The sequence below is a fragment of the Amphiprion ocellaris genome, chromosome 7 (assembly GCF_022539595.1).
Source record: "Amphiprion ocellaris isolate individual 3 ecotype Okinawa chromosome 7, ASM2253959v1, whole genome shotgun sequence".
Taxonomy (NCBI): Eukaryota; Metazoa; Chordata; class Actinopteri; family Pomacentridae; genus Amphiprion; species Amphiprion ocellaris.
The window spans coordinates 13,483,385-13,498,929 of NC_072772.1; the positions used below are offsets into that span (position 1 = coordinate 13,483,385).

Here is a 15,545-nt window from a genome sequence, read left to right on the forward strand (position 1 = left end):
GAAAGGAACCAACAAACAGCTAGTGTAACAGTGAGCTTGTACTGGCTCATCAAAAGCTAGAAAAAATGACTCAGAAAAAGGAATTAGGAATACAAATATAAGCTGCAGAGAACATGGCAAAATAATCAAATTAATAACGGATGATGACAGTGACAGTGAAAGAAAAACAAATATAAAGCAGAATTCTCCATAAATTACTGAACAACTCATGTGCCAAAGAAATGATTTTTTCCACTTACGCTCCCTAAACAATGATTTCAAACAATTTTAAATGAAGTATCTGATTAGTCTCAAAATGTTGATACTGACCAGTTCTGCAAGTCATATTCACTGACGTTAAGGTTGCAGCTGTACAATACAAAGTCTGCACATAATGACCATACACCGTTGTGTTTAGGCACTTATAGCCTGCTTAATGCTGGCGAATGAAAATCTTGGTTAGATATTGAACAAGTCCACAGTAACTTTATACTTGACCTGGGATATAATTACTTTATTAACTCATAACTGAAACCACAACCTGTCCCTTAGCTTAACCACAGTGCTTTTGCTGCTCAACCAAACCACTCAGGATGGAAAGCTCCAGTGTCGAAGTCCTGCCCTTTGTACGCCCGTCAGCCACCTTTACTACCTTGCATGAAGAGTTTCAATGTAGAACTTCCTTTAGTAGGACATAGTCCTGGCTGCAATTATGTTTACCTCCACAAGATCTAAAATAACTCTTGGGTTGGCCCTCAGCTACCATCATAGTAGTATAGCTTTTATGCAATTATTTACTTTATTTTGTATTTAATGTATACATTGAGTTGGCTGTTGTTGATGAATTGAAGTGTTGGCTGCAAACAGAAAAAGCTCCTTTTGCCATCATTTCGCCAAGGTGTGCCCTGACCAGCTAGCAGATTCAGGTCCTGCAAGCAAAATAAAATCCCCAAGGGCCAAAAGCTGTCGATGTCAGGTCATTCTCCTCAGCAGCCTCTTGTGTCACAGCTCAAACCTCCATGAACACAAAAACCTCCTTGTACATAGCATTACCAGAGGTGGCATGCAGGTGGACAGTGGTCATGTGAAGACACCAACAGCAGCAACATTTCTGAAGACCCTTAACCGTAATGTTTGGTGACATAATAGGGTTGGTTGTCCAGTATGTGCCATGTCTACCTGTCTAACTGAGGTACAGCCTCTGCCAACAGGCATCTCTTCAACGAGAACGTTGCTGCTTAATCGTATTATCAAGAAAGACAGCGTATGCTGACCATTAGATTAGTTTGGAAGCTATTCGATTATATCCACTCAAGTCTCAATCAGACTTGTTTAAGTATAATAGTAGAGACTCTTAAAGGGTAGAAGTTTCTGATGTTCATTGCTTACTGGCAAAACTGGGCCAGAGGTAAAGACCTGACTGAGGTACGTCATCCTTGTCTAAAATATAGCACCATAATGACACGGACTATTGCATGCAGTTCTACTTAATTAAGTACATAAACTACTTGGACTTACTTACATTGATCCAGGACCTCTGGGAGTGTCATGTGGTGTCTGGCACTAGGATACTGTCAGTGGATTCTTTAGGTCCTGTGGGTTAAAGGATGGGGCCTTTATGGATCAACCTTCTTCTGGCAGATCTAAAGGATATTTGACCAAATTGGGATCTGGGGACTTTGGAGTTCATGTTAACACCTTTGTCGTGTTCCTCGAACTGTTCCTTTTGCAGCATGACAGGCCACTGCCATGGGCGTGTTGTGCTTTGTCTGCAACGATGTTTAGGTCAGTGGTGCATGTCAAAGTAAAGACACAAATGTCAGGATCTGAGCCTTACCAACAGAACATGCAGTGCAACAAGATGATCAAAGCTATTCACTTCGCCTGTCTATGGTTTTAGTGTTTTGGCTGAAAGGTGTTTGATTGTACTCTCTGGTATCTTCAGCTAGATACACAATGTCATCCATTTTATATGGAGAATGCACAGTCATCAAAACTTTTGTGGTACTTTACTGATTTAATATATTCAGAAATAATTAAATGTTTCAAATAAAATACTAAATGCTGCTGTGGTGGAATGAAATCTTGTTTTGATGTACTTTACAGTTTCCATGGCATTTTGGCATTTCACTTGGCAAACTATATAAAGGATGGAATATTTTTGAGATTTCTCTTGATTTGACTACAAACTTGCCATCATTGTGTAGTTCAGAGCATATCAGCTTGACACTTACATGCAACTACAACAAATACATTTTATTGCAATATATATATATATAGTAAATAAGTCACCTTGATGTGATTGTCACCAACACACATACATTCCAAACCTTCTTTTTAGCAGCCTCTGTATGACTCCATGTGGCACATCACCAATGTTGCACCTCACTTGAATAAATCACCCATAAAATATATTTATAAAAATATATTTGCAGAGGCCTGTTTGTCAGAAGGATTAGCATTAACTATGCTATAAATACACAGTTTTTATTCTTGTTAATTAGGTTGAGGAGATGCAACACTGCCGTGTTTATCTCTGCAGTTTGTGGTAAAATTAGAAAATAATTTTAATAGGTAAAGCTGCAGGTGTTGAAATTTGAAATAATCTGTGGTAAGTTCGCTCTAATTGCAAAGACTGCTATAGTTCAGCTGCATCAGTTTCTGGGTTCACATGGTGAAATCCAACTCATTGTAAGTATACAGTGTTTCTATGCGACACTGAATGTAATCTTTGTTTTATTACAGACACGGGATTCCCTCCACATTCTAGTTTGCTCACATAGCAATATTAGATTTCTACTAGTGGAGGTTTTTATTCATCATCAGCAGCAGCAGCAGAGGGAGCTGCTATAGTTTGCTACAGTGTGATCCCTCATCAGATCCACTCTCGTGCACTCATCATCATTATCAGCAGCAGCATAATTTAGACATCAATGTCTTTATTGCTCAGTTTTACTAACTGAGAAATTGTCCAGGGTCTCTGGCTTCTCCTTGATGAGACAGGCAGCCACTCTGGCCCATTTAGGACATGGAAATAGACCAAGGAGGAGGAGGCTCATCTGCTGTGGGGGGCTCGTTTTAGTGTTGCCCGCCCCTCCTAGACATCAGAGGACAGATCTGTCGGTGTGGATCAGCAGCTTGCGTACAGCCAGCCCTTTCTACTGTCACAGCCCTGCTTAATATTCATGAGAGCAAATTGGAATACAGTCATTTAACTTCCGTGCATGCTGTATTGCCTCTGGGCAGATCAGATCAGTGGGAATGCTTACTCACACTGGAATCCCTGGCCCCAACTGGTTATTGTCTGACTCTATCACAACTTCTTCATACAATATGTTACTTTGCTACTTTCAAGTTCATTGACTTTATGCAACAAAATTCTCTTTGGTACAAAATGTTTTGAAGTCATTTTAATCAGATAAAATAAACAGAGTATACCTGTACGCTGTATTTGAAATGTGGGTCATGCAGAGGTCAGAGTCCTATATTTAGCTGCTGGGAACAGCTTGATCACATGCTGTAACACTGCATACATCACACTAGGGCTGCTATCCATGAATCCACTGAGCAGGAAGAGGAATTTGTTAAGGTGGAAAATTGCTCCAGCTACTGTTAGTCTTGAATGTGAGTGAGCCAGGTATGATCTCCACATCCCAGGCAGACTTGCCCTGAGGGCACAGAGCAGAGAGCTGCTTTAATTACCCAAGGTTCCTGCTGTCACACTGTCACTGTGAGGCACTCGGTGCCACGCTACGTTCGGTGCCGAGTCTCCCTGCCGTGGTGGCGATGACAACTCAGACAATGGATCTGCTCGCTCAACGGATGCAACACAAGTGCCCTCTGAAATATAAGAAACTGAATCAATCCCACTGTCTCTCTGATTCTCTCTTTGCCTCTTCTTGTTTGCTCTCTGCTGTTCTCTCTTCTTCTCATGTCAGAGAGCGTACATGCAAAAAGCCAACAGCTGCACGAAAGACAGAATATGTAACTATGGAATGAGGTTTCCCACGTGGCACTGCGATCACTCACTTAATACTGCAGGTACATGACAGAGATGCATCACACAAACTCTAAGTGTCTTTAACTACTGATCAGCTTTGATCAGGTCTCTGACTGAAAGTTTCCCTTAAAATCAGGTGAATCAGTGAATTCAGGACTAAATATCTTGTGGAAACTTCTTCCTTCTTGTGATTAATCTTTACCTGTTCGTTCCAATTGGTAATAACTGCACACTTACTTAAATCAAGTGCCTCACTAGCTCTGGAAATTCACTGTTTTGGTTGATTAAACCCTGTCAACTGAGCAGCTCTTTTGTGTGGAGCATCGCCGTAGTGTGATGATAATGAGCCATAGTTGTTGTTGGTCATATTGTACAGTACCTTTGTGAAATCAGTAGAACAGCTGCTTCCCAAAATCACATCATCAGAGCAGCTGAGTGAAAGCATTGTGGAAAAAAGTTCAGTAAAGTGAACATCAAATTCCTGTGATGAATTTTCCTGTGTAATATTGAAAAAATGACAACAGATTATAACTACATTTTACCTTTTCTTGGAACAAATGAGTGTGTGCTTCAGTTTAAGGTTTAGAAAGGTCAAGCAGTTACAGAATGCATTTACAGCACTGTACAGTTCTGTAATGCAGCATTGTAATGCATTGTAAAGCTGCATTCAGCATTCACACTACATAAAAAAGATTCTAACACACATCTGAATGATTGTTATCAAAGAAAAGAGTGGCAGCATCTACAAAAAAAATCTAATATTCAATGGTTGTTGGATTCAAATGTCAGGTTATTTATCTTAAGTATTTTAAAAGAAAGTTTGGTCTGAGGCCTCACAGCCATAAGTCATGTACATTGTTTATTACATTTGTTTTATGTGAAAATCAAGAATTATATATTCCTTGTAGCAATTCACTCACAAAAAATATCATCTGACTGCAGTTGCTCTGACCTCTAAAGCCTATTTTTGCGTCCTCAAAGTCACTGTTTCAGTTTACTGTTTCCATTCTCTCTCATCAGTGCTGATTTCAATTATAGAGGGGGGCTGTTCACAGCAAAAAATTAATAAAAAGCCATATCATGCTACCTGCCAGCACCAAACAGCTGACACATACAATTAGCAACTAGCTGATGGACATAGTGAAGCATTTATAGCAGCTGAAGAGCCACACGTGCCCCATAGTGATTGGTGGAGACCAAAACGGAGCAAAAAGCACAGTGACTATTGGGCTTTCATTCATCACGTGGCCACAAACATGTCCCCAAATGAATAATATGAATAGTAGTATGACTTGATGCCTGTTGATCATTGCTGCGACACACTGAAGGTGTTTTTTTTTCTTGATATAATGCTTTTTATAATTGATTCAGAAGGTAAAATTGATGAAAAATAAACATTAGCCACAGCTGTTGAAAGTTCTTACCCTCCATGATGTGGTTAGTGCTTCGGCCAACTGCACTGGTATTACAAATTACAGCACAATAATGCAAAACATTGTTAGAAAAGACAGGTTTGAATACATTCTACATCATAGCATAGCAACCAAACCGACAACAGTAAGTACCAAATTAAAAAAAACGCAGCACACATTTTAAACAGGATGAACAGAAAAAGCGATGCATTCTGATGGCTAAGGTTTAGATGAAACTGCTTTTTTCCGTCTACCCTTCTCCCTGAAGATATCCCGGTGGAAAAAAAAATCATAGTCAATTATAGATGCATATAATGCATTATTGAACAGTGTCATTTATTTCACCTTTACAGTTGAGCTCATGAAAAATTATGCCAATTACTGATTTTCTCTCGGGCAATGTAGTAAGTGGTTGGGCCCTGAGGCCATTTGTTGGGGCATGACATGGTGCTCTTTGTGAGGTCTTAGTGGGTGATGTACCTGCGTCATTGGACCATTTGTGGTCTGGCTCCTGAGCTTAGTCAATTAGGAAAACGAGCAGTGCAGTGATATGCACCCTTCCACCAGAGTCCATTTCTTTTTTTAATTAAACTCGCTATCACTCAGCCAGTCTAAATTGAGTTGCTCTCACGTACTTTTCATATGTGAAATAGACGAATATCAAAACAGCTGTGGCATAAATCCTAATCCAATTTCTCCGATGCTTGCAGAGAATAGACGCTTTCCAAGCTACCACACACTTCTTTGATCTATACTTCTCTCAAGCCATTTGCTATTGTAGCACTGTAATGTTCAAAGTATCAATTAACTAAGTACCCAAATAGTATTTGCAGAAAACTTTGATGTGGGCCAGTTGTGTCTGTCACTGGAATTTTAAATGAATTATTGCTATTGTGTTTTTTTAATTTGTGCAAATTATTTTTTGTAAAAAAGACTTTGTCTTGATTTACTTCCGCAAATCTGTCCACATCTGCATGCAATAGCATCAAAGCACTGACACACAGCGTTTTGCTGACATGTCACAATACAAATGTATCAGCCAAATTTACAGAATGTTTAGTATCTGTAGCACATTTCAGAATTCACAAAAAGAGCATCTCGTCTGGATATTAATCAGGAAAGGCTGAATGTTTTAAAAATACAGACATGAGTGATTTCTAAGTGTCTTCTCCTTCTCACTAACCTTGAGCACCATCCATGAGCAGGTGGGGTTTTTGACCCCCATCCCTCCCACCTCCGGTCTGCAGTATCAACAGAGCACTGAGAAGATTGATACTCCCGGTGCCAGCTGGAAAAAGAGAATGAATCAGAATTTAATATGACTTTGATATATTATTTTCATCTTGGCTGGTGCCACAGACCCATCGAGAACCCAGCACACTATCTCACTGCATTTTAAAAGATTCAAATTGGCTAAAACTTTTTGATGTGAGAGACTGTGCAGCAGTGTATACAAAAGTTCCTCTGCTGGGAGCCCATGCACTGCACTTCTTCACATTTTAGTTTAATCAAATGGAGTTAAAGAACCAGTATTTAATATGCAATATTCCATGTGAACATTACACAGTCTTCCTTGTATATGGCTGGCAAAGATGATGCATACTATACATATTGTTTATAAGCATCAGGATTAAGGTCAAATGAGCCATTTGGGGGGAAATCCTCTGACAATATGTTAAAACATTAGTGAGATAATACAACATCATGAATCCCTGATTATTCACATTTTGACAAGAGGGACTATATGAATATATAATTATTTACTTTAACTGTTATAAATTAAAACTTTGGATTGAAACTCTGTAGAAAATGCAGAGGAAAAAAGACAAATGGATGCTGCCTGTTCCATTTTCAAGGTGAATTTTCTAGGATAGGAAAATACGCATTCAGACTAGCAAATAAATACTGGAAGCTACGCAGTATTATATCAGCAGACAAAACCTGCAACAAAAACATGTGCAGAAGCAGAGGTTCATTGTTAGTCATCGCCTTGTACAATTCACATATGGCAGTAACAAACTGTTCTGTACAGCAGACAGTCAGAAATGTGCATTGTTAGCATTTAACAAATGGAACCAGCATACATGAGGACAGACTGCAAGCAGAGTGACATATAGGCACATAACACAAGAGATGGATTCAATAGTCAATAACAGGCCAGTAATTCAGTTCAATTCAGTAATCATAATCAGACTGCCCTACTACAGTCACAGCTGACATGTTAAAGGAGACAATTATGTTACAGCACCAAAGCATGTTTTCTAAAAATACAGTGATGTGACGTGTTGTCTGTGCTTTAAACCTTTTCCCACATTAGTTCCTAAAGGCACATTCAAGCTGTACTGCAGGCTGTTTAGATTGGTACCTGCTTCATTTACTGGCATGCAAAGTTAATTAATGTTTGAATAAGCTATTGCTACTCTTTCAGCAATACTACACTTTGTCTCATTATATTAAATGCCTGCAACGTGTATGGGATTTTTTAAAAACTATTTTAATTAAATAATGACATATGTAAACCTTTGTGCTACATATCATAGTGCGAACACGCAGTTGTTTTTACTTACGTGTCTTTTGAACTGTGCACCTTATAACCCAGGTTTGTCTTGCTGCATCTCACCAATAACTTACGGTATGCTTTTTTTCATACATGCTTTCCTCTGAATGTTTTTGTAGCCATCAGTAAAATCTATCAGAATATAACAGTGCATGTGGTTCTTTTGGCCCCTTCTGTTTCCTTTCATCATTTGGATAAAAACTGGCCACAGCTAGTCCATATTATGTGAATAATTTTACCAGTGCATATGCCTGTTTCTATAACACAGGAAGACCTGAGTTATTTGTATTTCAGGCATGGCGCAAGTGTCCAGGTCTCCAATATGTCAACAAATTCTTGTAGAAAAAAAAAAGTTGCAGTATTGATCTTTAGTGTGCTAATAATTTTGAATGAGCGTTCCTAATCTCTCACAACAAATGAGGGTTGTGTGGATGTGCGTGTGTACATGAGCAGGTCACTGGAGTGCCTCATTGCTGGTTTAGAGCTGCTGGAGCAGAGAAAAGGATGGAAATGTCTGCAATTTGAAACCTTGTTAGGAATTTATGAAGTGCTAAAATGTTTTCTCCCCAGGGAGGGCCCAAGCCAGCTGCCACTGCCACTGTAAGCCATTTAGTGCAGAGCTTCAGTCTTGTCACCAGGCTGAGATGGCAAACGCAATACACTCAAACACAAATACTGTATATACAAGTAGTTTTTCCTGAAATACAAACAAACTCTGTCTCTCACATACAGAGAAGCTCAGGTTGCAAACATCTGCTGGCCTGCTGGCTTCTTCACTCTGAAATCAAACAGCTGTAGATTTCTATGGAACTAATTGGTCTAACATTGACATTTATTACCCTCATCTCCTCTAGAGAATGCTCCCGCACAAACTGCATTTAATGTCATTCACTTTACTGTGATGCCGGCTTAAATTGAAGCTTGAACATGATCAAGACAGCTGACCTTATTTCATAATTGATGATAGTTTATGTTAATTTAATGTTCCCAAGATCCCACGGATGGGATTACAGTACGTCGATGAATCCTAAATGACTGATGATGATCTATTAATAGAAACACTTACAGTGAACGAATACTAATTTGAGCTCTCTAATTTTCACCAAACAGTTTAATACTTAAACCCTAAAAACATCTAAGTATAAACAAAAAGTATATCTTTGGCAAAATAAAAATATTTAGTACCTCAAACTGACTGATTAAGATGACATTTGGGAGCTAAATTTAAAGTGTTGTTTCCAAACTCTACATACTGGAATTAAACAGTGACCCATACAGAATGAAAAAACAATAAAAAGAGATGCATAGCTACAGAACCTTAACAAAAAATGTCCTGTGTTTTCTTTTTTCCAGTTTTCAGTGAGGACCTACATTCCAGCTTATATTTTGTCAATGCATCTTTGCAAGAGGTAGTATTTGCCAGCACCACAGGGACCTCGGTGCCCTGTCCTGCTGGGGGTGCGCCGCCTGCCTCACTCCGGTGGTATTTGGCTACTGGCGAGGAGATCTACGATGTCCCGGGCATCCGCCACGTCCACCCTAATGGAACCCTCCAGATCTTCAACTTCCTGCCATCCAGCTTCAGCAAGCTGATCCACGACAACACGTACTACTGCACTGCCGAGAACCCTTCTGGCAAGATTAGGAGTCAGGATGTCCACATCAAAGCTGGTGAGTCTGCAGATGATGGTATGGTGCTGTTGTGAGCAAGAGAAAAATAGAAGAACGGCTGCACAGTGGCTCGGTGGTTAGCACTGTTGCCTTGCAGCTAGTAGATCCCTGGTTGGCTTCCCGGCCTGGGCCTGGGATCTTTCTGCATGGAGTTTGTGCATGTGTGGGTTTTCTCCGGGTACAGTCCAAAGATATAATTCTGAATTGTCCATAGCGTCCCCTGCCTTCAGCCTAAGTCTGTTGGGATAGACTCCAGACCCCCTGCAACCCTAATGTATAGATAATGGATGGATGGATGCACTAGAAGAAGACATGCAAGACATAGTTGTGCTAGTACGGATTAATTTGATAAAATAATTGTGTTCAGTTGGCACAAATAAATCAAGTGTTTGTGCATTTACAATAACCTGTCATGTACACGACTGACCATCCTTTGTAAAAGCATGTATGTTCAAACATCAGAAGGTCAAATGCAGGCCACAAGGTTCAGCCATAGCTAGTATGGAGCTTTCATCTGCATCCCAGGAATCCTCAGCAGATGGAGTTTTAATGTTGTTAAGGATGTTGTCAAGGATTTTAGTGTCCATTTTGACTAAAATAAAAGCTTGATATAACATTGCTTTATTCCATATTCACACACATTCTGTTTAATTTTTGCCTAATTAGGTTTAATGCTGTAAATGGGACCAAAATTGCAGTTCTGAAAGCAGATTTAAGGCAGCTTTTTTGCCTCACATTATTAAAAGCTTATTTTTAATTTCTCTCATTTTGCTTATTATTTTGTCTTTTAATATAATGCAGTAGTTGCAAAGTTAGAGTTATTTTATACACTTGTAGTTACAGCAGTTGAATCACCATTAATTTTTTACTCAGCACAATAATACCTGACTCACAGCTGAAGCAAATTTGCGACTTGGACTGGCATAGTTATCGCTCGGTTGAATCACCAGACCAAACGATAAACAACTCTGTTATAAAATATTTTATTCTTTGATGAAAAGTGAAAAATTTAAGCCAGTGTACATACATGCAAAAAAAAACCTTTTGAAGAGATGTGGGCCCCTTCACAAAACATCCCATTGTTGCGAGTCAAGCAGTGGTGACTGTAACGCTAACGGTAATTTCCAGCAAAATACATTCAAACTTCCAGGCTTCAGCTTTTGTGCTCTGTCACAGGCCGGTGAAATTTAGTGATGATGACAAGGATGATGAGTAAACTGACAACTCAATCTGCACCGTACATTACTTACTTTTGGATCGTGGGTCAATTTTAGTTTCATTTAGTCACAAAGCAAAGCAAAGTGTTTTGAATTTTCTCACATTCATGCCTCTGAATCTATCCATGGCAGTGGAGGCCCGAGGCTGATGGGTATTATAGTATTTGCACATGCCTACCATGTCAGTGTTAGACAAAGCATGTTCTCTGTGGAACAAAACTGAATTAGTTAGAAGTTGAGCTCAGTCTTGTGTCATCTTCTGTTGTAAAACGTGTAATTCTGTCGTAAAATCAACACCCTGTGGCCCTGGTGTCGCATGTTTCTTGTTTTCTTGAATCAGGGCTTCATCGTGGGCACTAGTTTGTCCACAAAAGTATACAGAAATGCAAAAAAAATATCTTACAAATGAGACCTGTCATGTTTTTATGTTTTTTCTTGTTCAATAGTTTCACGGGAACCCTACACAGTCAGAGTGGCTGACCAGAAGGCTATGAGAGGCAGTGTAGCCGTCTTCAAGTGCATTATCCCTGCTTCTGTGGAGGCCTACGTCACTGTTGTATCATGGGAGAAAGACACCGTTTCACTCAGCTCAGGTATGACAAATAATGCTTCTGTACTTTGCATACAGACTTCAAGATGGAGCTTTTAGTGCTCAGACCATCCATGTTTACAGCCTGTTGAAAATCAAACTTAATGTGCAATATCTGAAGGTAAAAAGCTACAATTAATGTTTAAAGGACCAGTCCCATTTGTAGCTTTATGTGGCCGTCCTGTAATGACAAATTTGTCTGATTAAATCTTAGCAGAAGGAGCAGTTTATTGCCTTTCCTGCCTGTTTATCTCAACCCCTCCCGGATTTGCTCTTGTCTGTGTTCTTTAGACACCGTGTTCTGTTTAACAGTGAGTCATCTTCTCACCTGTTTACTGTTGTAGTCTGCCTTTACTGGGGCTCTGCAGCTCTGTGCAGCTCCGTCCCCTCACTAGCCAGAGGATGTTGATAACTGTCACATTGAATCATTGCGCTTCCCCCTCCTGTACACCTCAGCCAACTCCCTTTTTGAGTCCAGCAAGGGGTAAAGTGGAACAGTTTACATAGCGTTACATAGCATTGACCTAGTTACCCTCGTTGTTTGAATCCAGTGGCACAGTATGACGACACAAGGCACCAGAACTTTCTGCGGGTGGAATTTTTACTCCAGTTAAATGGAATGCTTATCTCTTTGATTGCTCCATGTACTGCCTGCTGGCTGATTTAGCTTCATACTGGGGCGTTCGGGGACCTGTAAGCGAGCACTTGATGTCATTTGACTGAGGGCAGAATCTGGGACGGTGTTTTGGTGGCATTTTAAATGTGTCTGCTCAAGCATGAAGATGTGTCTTCTGATCCATGCCAGCGACTTATTTACTTGAGGTTACTCGAGTTACTCGCTGCGAGCTGCTGGTTGAAGACATTGCCTAATGTCACGGGGAGCAGGCAAATATGCAGCATGCAGATATGATTACGTTCTGCAAATGAAATGAATCATGTCGACAAGGCTCAGAGATGATGTTTATCTCAGCTGCGGCTGGAGAAAGTGTCCATCATGAGGATAAAATACTTTAACATATCTCCGCTCTGTTCATTTCAAAAGCAAAACTGAATTTGGAAATATAGTAGAAAAACACCTATGCACTCATAAGAATATATGTGCGTGCCATCTCTTTATATTAAAAAAAAGCAATCTTTGCCAACTATTTCTGAAATCAGCTTTCTATAGTGACATCCTTTCTTTTTTCCAGCAGATCTGACAGCCTATAGAATATGCAGTGAGGCTTTGATGGATTATATTGTATGCTAGGCGTTCTTTCTGAGTTCTTTCGCAAGTGTTCAAAAGAACATCGATATTGGATTGTCCGTGTTTACTCCAATAAGTATTGCAGCAGGCGAGTGCTGTCAAAAGCATGAGCACACGGTCAAAATCACTGCTGCTCAGTGATAAATATTTGATGGTAGATTCTGATGCATGAGCGGATTCACCTCGCACTGTTATGGAGAGGGTATGTTTACTCTAGGAGCGAGGGTTAGAAGGAAGTGTATGTGTGCTTGTGTTTGCGCATTAACAAAGAACAAGAGAGAGACACCATAAGGATACCAACGGGGCATGACAATGGCAGCTGGATGCAATTTGACCCAGCCTAGATTTCAGACTTCTTTTCCAACCCCCCTTTTTTCTTTTTTCCCTCCAGTTTTTCATAAAAGAAGACTTGGTCTCAGTGGACACAAAATAAAGCTATCCCACAGCCGCCCTGAATTATTAATCTCAGGTTTTTGTTGGGAACAGTAACATCAAGTGCGCTTCTCTACCCTCGCATTGTGCATCAGAATGAGAGGAAAAGCAGGTCTTGAGATATTCCTCTTAGGAGAGACCCAAATAACCAGCATGGTTTTAAAAAATGTGGGCGGAGGATGTCGTTTTCTTATTGAGCAAATGTTAATGACCACCCACAGTTTAGATACTGCTGAAACATCTGAACCTTTGATCAGTGCTGATTATGTTTCAGCTCTGCCTGCTTAATATCGTCAGGTGTAAATGTGTTTTATTAAGATCACTAAGTTGTAGAGAGGAACCCGGTTTAAATCGCAGCTGCTGAAATCTTTGAATATCCAGTGATTCACAGTAGGGTCAAAAATAGATGCATAATTACAGACTAGGGCTTGTCTTAATTAATCAGCTGTGATTGAAAAGTTAATTACAATATGAATTACCTTTCAGAATGAGGACTGCTTAGTAGTCATTTGAAGCGGCCTGTTTTCAATGTGAATGAGCACGATGCAAGCTCACCGGGTCCTAATGTTGCCACTAACATACCATTAACCCGTCATGAATTTTAAAATGGATCTCGCAGCACGAGCTTTCAAATGCCCGGCTCCGATCGCCTCCTCGATGCTTTTGATAAACAATTGACAGAGCTAATACAGAGATAAAAGAGGCAAAAAAAAAGAAAGAAAGAAAGAAAGTAAAGCAGAGAGGGGAGGAGTTGAGCTGTGTCCTACTGTGCTCCCGCCAGGATTTTATATGGTGGACCTCTATTTGAATGCATACGTGTGTTGGTGTTGTCACATGCACCTTTGTGTATCAGTGTGCACACATTCATGTCAGTGTCGTTGTGTGTGTCTTTTACATGCCCGTGTGTATTTGCATGTCAGGTGGCTGTGCTTTTGAAAAGGGATGAAGCTGGGGTGGTGTGTGTTTTTGTGTTTTCCATCTACCTACCTTTTGTCTCTCATCATTCATGATGCGAGGCAGCGTAATGAGCTGGGCGGCCTTGGTTGCAGACAAGAGCTTCAGCAAAACCAGTGCTTAGATACTGAATGAGCTGCAAACAACGTGTTGTCACAGAGACCTTGTACTCTCATTTAAGATGCATGCAGTTGTATGTTGTGCAATTTGAGCATAAATTTTGTGTCTACTTGCAGTAACATTTTGGCGGCTTGAGTCCTCCTAATGTGCGCTATTAGTTGTAATTTATCAGCTCTTCAGTTCTGTTCTTCTACCACACTGAATTTTTAGTGAATTTGCTGGCACTCATCAGCTACAGAAGGAACATTAATGTGTAGTCAACATCTTGCAAACTGAAACAGAAATACCAATCTATCAGAAATTTTGCAATTTTTACACACGAGACAAATTTAGTGTTTATTTAATTGCACCACCTTAATGAATGGTGAGGCACAAGTCAATAACAAGGTAAATGTTTTTATAGTCATTCATGATAATAAAGTAAATATCTTTACGTTTTGTCCTGTTAAGATGCCACCGCTGGCTTTGGGAGCTTGTGATGGGTATTTTTTTTTTTTTTTTTTTTAGCTTTTTGCTGACATTTTGGTTCAGATTAAATTAAATATCCATTAATCAAAATGGATCGAAATGTCGCATGACCCATTTGACTAAATGGTAACAGGGCCTAGATTAAGGTGACACTCCAAATATACCATCATCCAGTTACTAATCCAAGAGAATGTCTGACACAGCCACAGATAAGAAACTATAAGCCAGAGAGACAACCTGCCGTGGAGAGAGCAGGAAAAGAAGGGAAAGGTGAAGCGAGATAAGATAAGACGGGGAGAATAAGGAAAAAGATGAAAAGTGGAATGAAGGTAGAGGAGTCTCCTCTGTCATGAGGAGGTGGGGTCACCTCCTTGGAACAGACATGCAGGCCTTTCATGTTTTCAGGCCAGAGATTAGGCTACAGATGGAGGACAGGGAGCTTTATTCTGTATTATGACACAGGCTTAATGCGTGGCCCAAGGCGAGGGATGACTCCATAAGGCCCTCCTACTTCCTGGAAGTGCCGCCATCTTGAAATTCTGCCATCTTAATTGTGTGTGATGATTTATTACTTTTTCTTCTCTATGTTCGACCAAGGTTTGGGCACTATATGCACTTTGGGATGATACACATTTGTCAGTCATCGGAGTTGTTCTCATACCTGACATATTTACAATACAATACAATACAAAAACTTTATTTATCCAAGATGGGAAATTCAGTATTTAATTTTAATCTCAATTTATGGCAATTTGGTATTGGTATTTGGTATTAGTTGGCACAAACACTATTGTAAGTTTTGTGTTTTGTATATACTGTACATGATATACTGTATGTCCCTAACAATATCAGATGCTGATGTTGTTTATGCTTGACTGTTTATTTCTTCTCATATTTTCC

At 39.8% G+C, this 15,545-nt stretch overlaps 1 protein-coding gene across 2 annotated transcripts in view; it reads left to right on the top strand.

Annotated features, from left to right (window-relative positions):
• Window positions 1–15,545, top strand: part of dscamb (Down syndrome cell adhesion molecule b) — a 131,275-nt gene that overhangs the window by 9,556 nt on the left and 106,174 nt on the right. For both annotated transcript variants that reach the window (XM_023299561.3, XM_023299562.3), the window contains exons 2-3: window positions 9,302–9,619; window positions 11,283–11,429. In XM_023299561.3, coding sequence (XP_023155329.1) covers window positions 9,302–9,619; window positions 11,283–11,429 — 465 coding nt within the window. The remainder of the gene's footprint in view (window positions 1–9,301; window positions 9,620–11,282; window positions 11,430–15,545) is intronic.